Source organism: Anser anser (assembly GCF_964211835.1).
Source record: "Anser anser genome assembly, chromosome: 6".
Taxonomy (NCBI): Eukaryota; Metazoa; Chordata; class Aves; order Anseriformes; family Anatidae; genus Anser; species Anser anser.
The window spans coordinates 40,124,977-40,135,647 of NC_139726.1; the positions used below are offsets into that span (position 1 = coordinate 40,124,977).

The 10,671-nt window shown below is 40.5% G+C and overlaps 1 protein-coding gene across 1 annotated transcript; it reads left to right on the forward strand.

Moving 5' to 3' along the window:
* Positions 1 to 373: 373 nt before the first annotated feature.
* On the forward strand, positions 374 to 7,565 carry LOC310901921 (mitochondrial protein C2orf69 homolog). The gene is made up of 2 exons (XM_083842535.1): positions 374 to 759; positions 1,602 to 7,565. Exons 1-2 carry the CDS (start codon positions 448 to 450, stop codon positions 2,439 to 2,441), a joined length of 1,152 nt encoding a protein of 383 aa, XP_083698661.1. The 5' UTR covers positions 374 to 447; the 3' UTR covers positions 2,442 to 7,565.
* Positions 7,566 to 10,671: the final 3,106 nt, after the last annotated feature.

The following is a 10,671-nucleotide window of genomic DNA, read 5'->3' on the forward strand; positions in this document are numbered from 1 at the left end:
CACCAGATGGGCACCGCCCCCTCGGCTTGGTACGTGAGGGGACAGCAACGGGGTGGGCTCACCGGGTGCGCCTCAGCCACCTCCCGCTCCGCAGAGCCCAGCTGGGGGGCCCTGGGGCCCCAGAACTACGACGAGGAAAACAGTAGGCGGGCCTTGACAGGCGCTCGCAGCCCTGCTCCATGAGGGTTCCTCCAGGGGAAGCATTCGGCCGCCCGCAGTAACAATCACGCCCAACCAACGGCCGCCCCAACAGCTGCCGCTTCCCACCGCGCTCCTTTTAAAGGCTGCGGTGACGTCACCGCCAGGCGGGCAGCCGCTCCGCTGCCGGCTTCCCGAGGGGGCGCTGGGCGGTGCTGAGGGGGCGGTGCTGAGGGGGCGGTGCGCAGGCGCGGCGCGGCGCGGCGCGGCGCGGGGCGGTGCCGCGGGCGGCTGTGAGGCGGTGGCTCCATGAGCGGGCGCTGCCGGGCGGCTGCCGCCTCCTTGTTGCGGGGGCTTCTCGGCCCTGCTGCCGTCAGCCTAGGCAGGAGCATGAGCCTCTACGGCGTGCCGGCCGCGGGCGGCACCGGCACCGACCCCGGCAGCTTTTCCTCCTTCTCCTCCTCGGCGCGGCTGAGCCCGCCGTGGTTGCGGCTGCCTGAGGTGCCGGGCGCGGAGCTGCAGCGGGCCAACGAGCTGCTGCTGCTGCTGCCGCCGCCGCCGGCCCCGCGCGGCCTGGCCCCGCCTCAGCATCACGTCGTGTACTTCCCGGGGGACGTGCAGGTACGGCGGGGCTGGGGTCAGCCCGCAGCTGAGGGAAGCGGCCCCTCTTGAGGGGGGAGCGCCTGGGGACGGGCCTCGGGTGGGCGCTGCCGGCGGCGGGACGGCCGGGGGCGGTGGGGCTGCCAAAACACGGGCTTTCCGCCCTGGGGGGAGCACCGGGCATGCGGGTACCGCAGGCACCCGGGTGAGGGTGTTGCACGGGTACAAGGCTGGCATCGTGGCTGGACAAGGCATGCGTTGTCTGCGAATGGACCGACACTGGAAAGAGACGCAGTGAAGTGCTCCGCCTCAGCACACAGCCAGCCATAACTGTGCACGACGAGTAGGACGTAACTTTCATTTTAAGGATTAGTGGGGTTTGAGAAAACCCTTCTGATTAGCATTCCTGGGTATGGCTTGTCTCGTCTTTAATAAAAGTAGCTAATTAGTATTCACTGCTATTATGAATTCAGAGGTGAGAATCATGAGAAAACTTACTACTGAAGTTTTAAGTCTATTGTTTGCCTGTTATAAAACAATCAATGTTTCTGCAGATGGAGAAAACGCCGTGTAATTATGCATTCTGTATCATACTAACTTATTATATACTAAGCTCATACTTACTGTTATTAAGTTGATTTTGGGGGTATAAAAACGTGTGGCAAAATACTACAATAGAATAAGTGAATGTAAATATGGCAGTTTCTTTAATGCACCTCTTCTTCTGGGAGCCTAGCAAGACAGCACCTCCATAATGCATGTTTCTCTCTGCCTTGGTCCTTTCTTATGAATATATACACTAGACGGAGCTGAGGTATTTTTGCAATGTAGTAATGCGTCTTTTCTGTTTTCTAATTTTTCAGAACTATTATGACATCATGTCTTGCCACCCAGAAAACTTTCAGTGGGAGCACTGGAGTTTTGAAAATGTTGCTACCATACTTGCTCGCCGATTCCCTAATAGCTTTATTTGGGTTGTAAAGTGTTCTCGAATGCACCTGCACAAATTCAGTTGTTATGACAACTTTGTGGCTAGCAACATGTTTGGAGCACCAGAGCACAGCACCGACTTTGGAGCTTTCAAGCATCTCCATGCATTGCTAGTTAATGCATTCAGATTCTCTCAGAATATTCTGCTGTCCCAGAAAACTGTGCATGGTTTCAGCAAGGATGCAAAAATATCTGCTTGTAAATCACAGCCGCAGTCTGTACCTACAGCAAATGGCTGCTCATCCACAGAAAGAGAGAGAGATTGTGAGTGCTCTAATAATTCTGCTATGGACTTCGTTATGCCGTCTGCTGTAGGTGCTGTGTCATTTACTTTGATTGGCTTCAGTAAAGGTTGTGTGGTTTTGAACCAGCTGCTTTATGAGCTGAAGGAAGCTAAAAAAGACAAGAATACAGATGCCTTCATAAAAAACATTAAAGCAATTTACTGGTTGGATGGTGGTCACTCAGGAGGAAGCAATACTTGGGTTACTTACCCTGAAGTGCTGAAAGAACTTGCACAGACAGGAATTGAAGTTCATGCTCATGTTACTCCATACCAAGTGTTTGACACAATGAGGTCATGGATTGGGAGAGAGCACGAGAAATTTGTACAGATACTTGAAGAACTTGGTGTGGAAATAAATGATCAAATACATTTTGCTGATGAAGTTCCCTCCTTAGATAACCATTTCAGAGTTCATGAAGTATTTTGAGACTGTATGTATCTGAGTAGTATATTCATTGCAAAAGCACTTTTGACACTAAGTCCTGACATCTAGATTTACAACTTTGAGTAGATGCTTTCTGAAGAGAATACTAAATCAGTCCTGCGTTACTAATGGATACTATATATGCATTTCAATAGCTTAAAAAGGAGGCTTGGGACCTCCTACCTACAGGAGATGTCATTTGATTCCTGGAAGGAAAAAAAAAAAGTTATGAAGAATTATTGTATATGTTTTGTGTTAAGTGTGAGCATTTATTGTCAAAATGTTGACAGAATTTTAGTCCTGGATGTCCAAAGTTGTGTACTGCCTCTAATGGGAATTTTAAGTGCTCAAGACCTTCAAATGTCTGGATACTTCAATTTAGTAGCTTCCAGGGCTGAAAATTTTGGTCTCTGTCAATAGCAGGTACAGCATTAGTTTTTCGGCATAAGGATAGTGGTGATTGTTACGGTAGTATTAGGTAGGTATTTTGGTGAAAACTGTTTTCAATAGTTAATTAAATCTTCCAGTTTTGCAACAGTTCTCCTAACTGAAACAAAATCTCAAGTATTTACCTTTGGAATAATTGTGCCAATCTGTTTTTCTTCTTTATGAGCGCCTTGCCTTTTCTGGGGCTATAAAGTTTCCTTAACTCATTGCCTAGCATTTTCTAGTGAATAGTCAGTTTGCCTGGGGAGTTTGAAAATTTTGACATAATTGTGTCAAGTGACCAAGAATGTTCGTAAGGGTGTAGTCTATCGCTGTTTCAACATACCTTGCTATTGCTTTGACTAACTTCTATAAGGACCAGCAGAAATATCTGCATTTTCAACTCAAGACGTCTCTTTATCCCTTCTGACATTGGACTGGTGAGGTTTTTCTTCCAAATTGCAGCATTGGTGTTCATCTAAATCTGGCCGTAAGTACATGATGAGAAGTTGCATAAAAAATATTAGACTGTGTTGACTGTAGCTGTTCAATAATGCTCCCATTTGTAGAACTGTTCTCTCCTTTAGATGTACTGCAGTAGCTGTTAATACAGCCACCCAAAAAATCTATTTTCAGAGCTCAGTGCTCAATACAGAAAACAAACAAAAACTTAACAACTCTAATTAAATACAAAGCTAGACAAATCAGATGCAAAATGTGTAATCTATTTCAGGCCTCAAACCTGAAAGTTCTTCAGAAAAAGAAAATACTGAAAGATGGACACACGGGGATATTACCACAATTTTTCTACTGCTGTAAGTAACTTTTTCCATTTATCTACAAATAAATCTCAGGGAATCCCTTGTATAACAACTGCAGCTTTCAACAATAAACCTGTAGCTTAAAATGGTTCTGGATTTTCTGGAAGCACAGAAATACAAAAGCAAGTTAGCAAAGACTATGAAGATCACACAAACAAATGCATCTCAATTCTGAAAAAAAGTTATTATACTGACCTTTGTTCCTGTGTTTGACTGTTTAGCAAAACATTCCCTCTATTTTTTGCTGCTTCTTACTCTTATGCTGTGGAAGGAAGGACCTGTGTCATCTTTCCTTTGTTGGCATCCTTTAAATTTACAGGGTTCACTGGAGACAGTACTTTGACAACTCTTGCAGGGGTAGTAAACATGTTAATGACCATTGAAGAATGAGAAACGTGTTGAACTCTTAAGACTTGTTTCTACTGCTTTTATTGTTTTGAGTATAAAAAGATTATGCATACAGTATGTACCTTATAATGTAAAAGGGAGCTCTATCACTAATAATTAGATTATATGTAACAACTTGATCAAAAGTGGAAATAATCTATTTTAATTGATGGAGAAAAAAGCAACATGCAAACCAACTCTAGTATTTTGTAAAAGAATCTGAAATGTAGTTCCATTTTTTAAAAAAAAAACAACAAAAACTTTCTTGGAGATTTCGTTCAACCCTGTTTACTGATTACCTACCTTTACTGATAGTGGGCTTATAAGAACTTATCTGTTCTAAGGGATGCATTTCCCTTTATTTGTCCTCTTGATAACATTTGCAGCATATGCCAGGACTCTTTCCTGTAAAGGAAATGTGGATCACCTTAGAAATAGTTTTAATAGCCTACACTTGCCTGCAAATTGCTTGGAATATCTTTGAATATCCACAATTAAATTGAAATAAAGTAAACAAATATACCACTGCTCTTGTTCCCTGACAGTTCAATTTCAATATTTTCAAAATTAACCAGACTAATTTGGGTATGCTAAGACTTGCCCTATCCAATGGCAGTGCAGATCACAGACCAATTTCAAAACAGTTTAGTGCTAGCCAAAACAGCAGGAGCAGGTTGTTGCAAGCTTTGGAAAACAGTTATGAAAACATTGTCATCATATCCAGAAGTTTCTGAATGGCTGTCCTATGAAAATAATATTAACCTGTTTGATGGAGGCACCTTACAATAACTGTTAAAATCAACTCAATTGTTGCTGTATTCCTTTAAAGAATAAGCACTTTGTTGTAAAGCTTGTTGCTGATCTTGTGGTGAGACTTAATGTTGTGGAGTTGAGAACCGACTGGTTGTTTTTCACTCTCTTAACAGTTCTAGTTCTCTGTTGGAATGTGCCTCTATCGTTCACCATACTGCATGCAAAAATGTTATGCAATGATTGTAGAAAATAAACTTATTTCTAATGGGTGAAAACACTTCAATGTGAATGTAAAACGATTAAACAAGGAATGTGCAGTTAAGTTCTCTGCGTTATGCTTTATCAGCTGTTTGTGGAGACCTAGTTTAAAAAAATGATATATTTGGTAGCATCTTTTTTTCAAGGCAGGCTTTGTATTAGTGTAGTTGGCATCTATAATTCTCAAAGAGCTTACTGGGATCTTGTATACATGGGAAAGCCGGTGTGAAGTACCCAAGGATGTGAACATTTCTATGTTTGGATGAAATGGGTCATAGTTTGTATATACCTGCTTCTGGATGTGAAATATAAAGGCAGTTTTACAATAAGCTTAGATGTAAATGCATGTAGTTAAGTTGCTTACTTACAGTGTTTAGTTCAAGACTTATGTTTCTGAATGGAGTAAGGAACATTACACTGTCCTTAGTGTGATTTGGTATGTAATAGCTGATATTCTTTGATACATGCTTGTTTCTTGCACAGCAGGAAAGAAATTCTTCAGATTTTGAGAAATGCTAAAATTCTTTAAGCCACATCTATTAAAAATCCTTTTAAAGCAAGGCTTGGTTATGTGAAATTGTCCAAATTCCATATGACTTAAATGATTGTACTTTGTGTGTATCTTAAGTACTAGAAACTTAACTAGCTTTCTTCCTATCTAGGGCTAATTTAATCACATTTCTGTAAATGCTTCTTTAATAAATCGGGCCCTAATTTTGAAAGATGGTTGAGGGTCCAAGTCTTAACATATTGCTGGAAGGAGCAGTCTTTTCTGTTCTCCTGGTGTCTTGCTGCCTTCCTTATATTAGCACTTGCATTTTATGGTACACTGCTTTATCTTGCTAAATTAACATTATTGCTTTTACAGAGATAACTAATGGGAATGCTATGTATTTGAATAGTCATAGAAGTTATTTTAAGATTGCAAAGTCAGTTCAGGAGTTAGGATAGTATGTTACGACTGGATATTCATGGATAAACGTGATTGATATTTCCCAACAGATTCTTCTTGAGCTATTTGCAGAAAGAAAATGTCACCTTCTTTTCCCCTCCCTCTTACAGTGCTAAGCTAACAGTTCCTTCCTAAGCTAATAGTTACTTTGCCAACTCTGTGGATAAGACGGTATTTGTCTTTGCTTAGAGAATGTAAGTTGAAGCACTGAGTTGAGACTATACCCATCCATTTACCTAGAGTGCTTATTTGTATGAGGTTCTTATTTTTCATATGCTCAGTGGAACAGTGTATATTCGCTATTTTCTTGGGATCTGGTTCTAAGGCCTCAAAGTGGGCACTTGTCAGCTAAGCAAAATAACTGAAAACTATCTCTTAAAAACCTAACAATCAATTTATCTGGCATCACATGGGAGCACAGCAGGAAAGGAAAGACATGGATAAAGTCAAATTCTCCAAGGAAACTTCATCAGAAGTTGATTACTTTTTCCTCTTCTTGTCTTTGTATAAGCCTATGTCTCTCACCCCTGTCAAGTGGCCTTAGCTTTTTTAGTTTCGTACTTCTGAGAATAATCCTTTTTTGTCTGGTCTCCTTCAAAGAGTTCATAAAAGTGTAAGACTATTTTGGACTTGTATAGTATTCTCTATCCAGGTAACTTAAGCTGCTTTGTGAGTATGATTTTGTAATAACAATGATAAAAAGCATTGCAAGGATGAGAGATGTGTTTTATGAAGAGTCATAGGATGTGATTTGACAGTCTGTATTCTTCCTGTGTGCATTCTATATATTCTATATGAGTTTACATACTGTACTGGTTTAACTATGTAATATATTGATCTTGACTGGAGATCAAGGTATTATTGCACTGTGTCTTGATAATACTGAAATAGCTATAGTGCCATGTGTGTTTTAATATAGGACAGCATAAGTCAGTGTAGTCTACTACTGATAATCTGCCAGGTGGAAACCAACACAGTTGCTTTAGCATAAAACCTGTACTGAGCTCTCCCTTGATTCCTAGTACTATTGTGAGGCTCTTGGCTTCCATCTTTCATCTAAGCAACGTAGCTGCCTGTGCAAAGCTATACTTAATGGAAGAGAGTAGTTGAAGAACTGTAACAAAAAACAATTGTAATCTGTGTGCTGTTTTGTGAGCCATGCCTTTAGGCACTGCCTAGCAGAATCCACGAACTTGAATTTTGGTTCTGGTGTATCTGTGTAATACAAAAAGCAGAGGCCCATGTCGCAGACTGCAATCCACAAGACAGAGCCTGTTAAAATCACATATTGGAGTTACTTCTTCAGAATTTTTTAATCTTATATTGAAATCTAATTTCATTTTGTAAGGCTACTATATCAAAGGGGGGGAAAAAAAGGTTACTTCTGATGTTCATAACTTGACTTCTAAATATTGCTGATCGAGACCCTGAGGCAAAGGCTAGTTTTCTCTTGATTTTATTGATCTCTTAAATCTGTTAAAATGCAAGGTGACTGGTCTTAACTTGAATAAAATAGTATGAAGCCATTAAGTAAGGACTCCAAAATCATAGCATACCTATGTGGCAGCGACAGGTTTTCCTGACTAAATTCATTTTATCAGTATTAACATAGCACAATTCACCCCTCCCACTGAGAAAAATAAAACAAAACACCCCGCTTGCACAGTAGGAGCTGTTCCACATCACTAAGATTCACCATCGAAAAACTGATTAAGGAAATCATTTTGCACATAGTATAGGGTAGGTTTTAAACAGAGATGGCTTTGTAGTAGTTTCCTATCATTAGGGTTTCATTATGCTTGTTTCCAAGTGACCCAGGAAGTGCCAAGTCTAAGCGACCAGAAAAGCCTCTGTTAGAACAAAAGGGAAGAATATTTTTTTCTTCATATCTATACATATTTCATGTATTTAAAAAGCAGCAGAATGCCATTACTCCATTTTTCAGTATGGATTTTCCATCTTCCAGTAGGCTTTCAGAGAGCACCTCCAGTCAGGTTTGTTAGTTTCACGTGTTAAACTTGGCACTTCAGAGTTCATTTGTTTCTAAAGAAACCACTGCTGCAAGACAGAAAGCTTCTCTTGATAGCAGTGGTGCTGAAGTGTGAAACAAGGCTCTTCCCATCTCCCACCACAGAATTTACGTGCTGAGGAATACTCCTAAGCCTGGTGTCAGATGAAGCTGTTGCATCCCTTACAGACTATCGGCATAGCTCCTTTCTTATTTGTCTTTATTAGAAATACATTGAATTTGTGTGATGGAAATTTGAAGTAATGCATGTACTGCTTGACACCTGAAATACAAGCACTTTTACAGCAAAAATTGTTTATTACTGAGATCTGCATTACTACTGCAAGCAGTAGCTTCTGAGTGTTTTTGTCCAAACATAGCATCGCACGTGGGGCTGCTCACTTTACACGGTTGAGCAGTTCTTTTATTCTTTTCAGTCTGCTCTTCAAAGTGTTGACTAGGAACAAATCTGAATAATTGAAAAGGAAGTAATCTGCTCTTGCTGTTCTCAGGAATCACCAAATAAAAAGATCATTGCTTTCAGCACTAACACCTACAGAGATCAGAGTCCATCCTGACGCTATAGTCTTACCCAAACCAAAAAACACAACCATTCAATTTCAACCTCAGATAACTGCTCAGCCCCCCTCCCCCCCCCCCAACAAAAAAATCCACTAACATCTTTTAGTAGTACTGGAATCTTTGGTTATGGATGGATATTAGTTTATAGAAAACTCCTTAGAATTTAATTGTCTCTGAGTGTATGTCTTCAGCAGCAGTGTTGTCTGGATAGAAACATCTGTATATCCCAGATTTGGAAAGGATTTGGCCAGAGGAAAGAAACTGTAAAATAATACATAATGGTATCATTATATAATATAAACTACACTGTGGTAAAATCATCCTAGTTTGTCCTCAAGGTAGTAGTCCCATGGTGGGACTGATTGTGTAAGTGAGGCAAATAGTTTCATCCTGCCTATTTAAAAAGGGATTGCCACTATTTCTGATGCTTCACAATCCAATCTTTTTACATTAAGCATTTAACTTATACCCTACATAGCTCCTGTAGAGAAACATTCTCACATTAGGTGCATCAAACCTTCAGCATGTACATGATGGGCAGATTTTTGATGACCTGTTTAAGAGCTTGACACAAGAATATTTTGACACAAGTTTTGATTTGATTCTTTCCACAGCAACCACATAAAGAAAAACACGAGGTATGTTTCTTTTAAAGTCATCGTATTATATTACATACATACAACCAATAATATTTTTTTTTTCTAGTTGTTGATTTGCAATGAACTTCATAACATTTTAAAAGCATCAGTCACCAAATTTGTAAAATTTGCACTACTGATTTCAGATACTGTCTATACACGAGTATTTTGTCCAGGACAGTATGCATCACCTAACTAGTCTGCTGCATACACTGCTGGAAGTGACTGTTCTGAATGCTTAAGATGGTCAGCATTTATGATATATCCTTCATCTGTTTTATTGTGGCATGGTGCCATTTTGCTGTAGGTCTCTAAGGGACAAACTTCCACAAAACATTAGTGGCTCTAATTATGTTATTTCAGTCATGGGTTTTAAGGGTGGCTAAATGTATGCTCTCATTGTGTTAGCTGAGTTATTCCTTTAGTGCTTTCACCAGTCACTCATCACTACTGCTTATTTCACACAGTGTAGCACACTGGGTGGAAAGCACAAAATTTTCATTTTTTTAAACACTAACTCCAAGATTTTTTTTAATCACTAGTCACATGCTCAAGTTATGAAAATCCATTTTAAAACCACTTGATTTCTAATTCGGTAGCATTTCAGAACAATGTGTTTTATAGAAATTAAATAAGTAATTGAAGAAGTTGCTTCAAAGTGAAAAATGGGTGGCACTGACAGAAATAGAATACTATTTGTTGATCTTTCTCAGATACGCACTTACATCACATCTGGTAGGATTTACTGAGAGTCTTCTCAGAGAAGTGAAAACTAAATAGTCCTGGAGAAGGGAAAAAGGAAAAAAAAAAGCTTTCCTTGCAGAGATTTCTCATGGGACAGTGGAAGGGAAGCACAAACAGGGCTAAGTTATCACCAGCTGATCATGCTGAGATGACCTCATTTGCTGTCATATAAAAATAAAGTTAAAAGTTGGTAGCATGAGGCAGAAATAGCTGCACTTCCTATAGCACTTGGCTTGCATATAATTTAGCATGACTCTCTCTTTACAGAGAGATGCGTGTTTTCCAATCCAAACTTCACACTCACCAAACAAGTGCATTGCAACTTCCCTGCTGGGCTACCTCCACACTAATACCTGCGACTGAGTGATGCAAGGGTTTCCTTACCTATGCCTGAGTGTTGAGGGGACCTGAGAACCCCATGTTAGTCAGCGCCTTTCTTTAGGGAATGGAGAATCAAGAAGTAGCAGAGCAAGGGATCAGCACAGTATTTCCTTCCTCTATACTAGCTTAATGAGAAGCTGCTGGTGGTTAAAAACACAGAGGAAGCTGCACAGGCATAATGCTGGAACACAGCTTTCTGTAACCCTACAGGCTCTTTGAGCCTTTCCATTAACTCCTAGCACACACACAAAAACTATATTGCGTACTTCTCTGCAGAACAATT

Coding starts and splice junctions, on each gene's coding strand:
- LOC310901921 (XM_083842535.1), top strand. CDS start 448: ATGAGCGGGCGCTGCCGGGCGGCTGCCGCCTCCTTGTTGCGGGGGCTT. Junction 760..1,601: donor ACTTCCCGGGGGACGTGCAG/GTACGGCGGGGC, acceptor CTAATTTTTCAG/AACTATTATGACATCATGTC.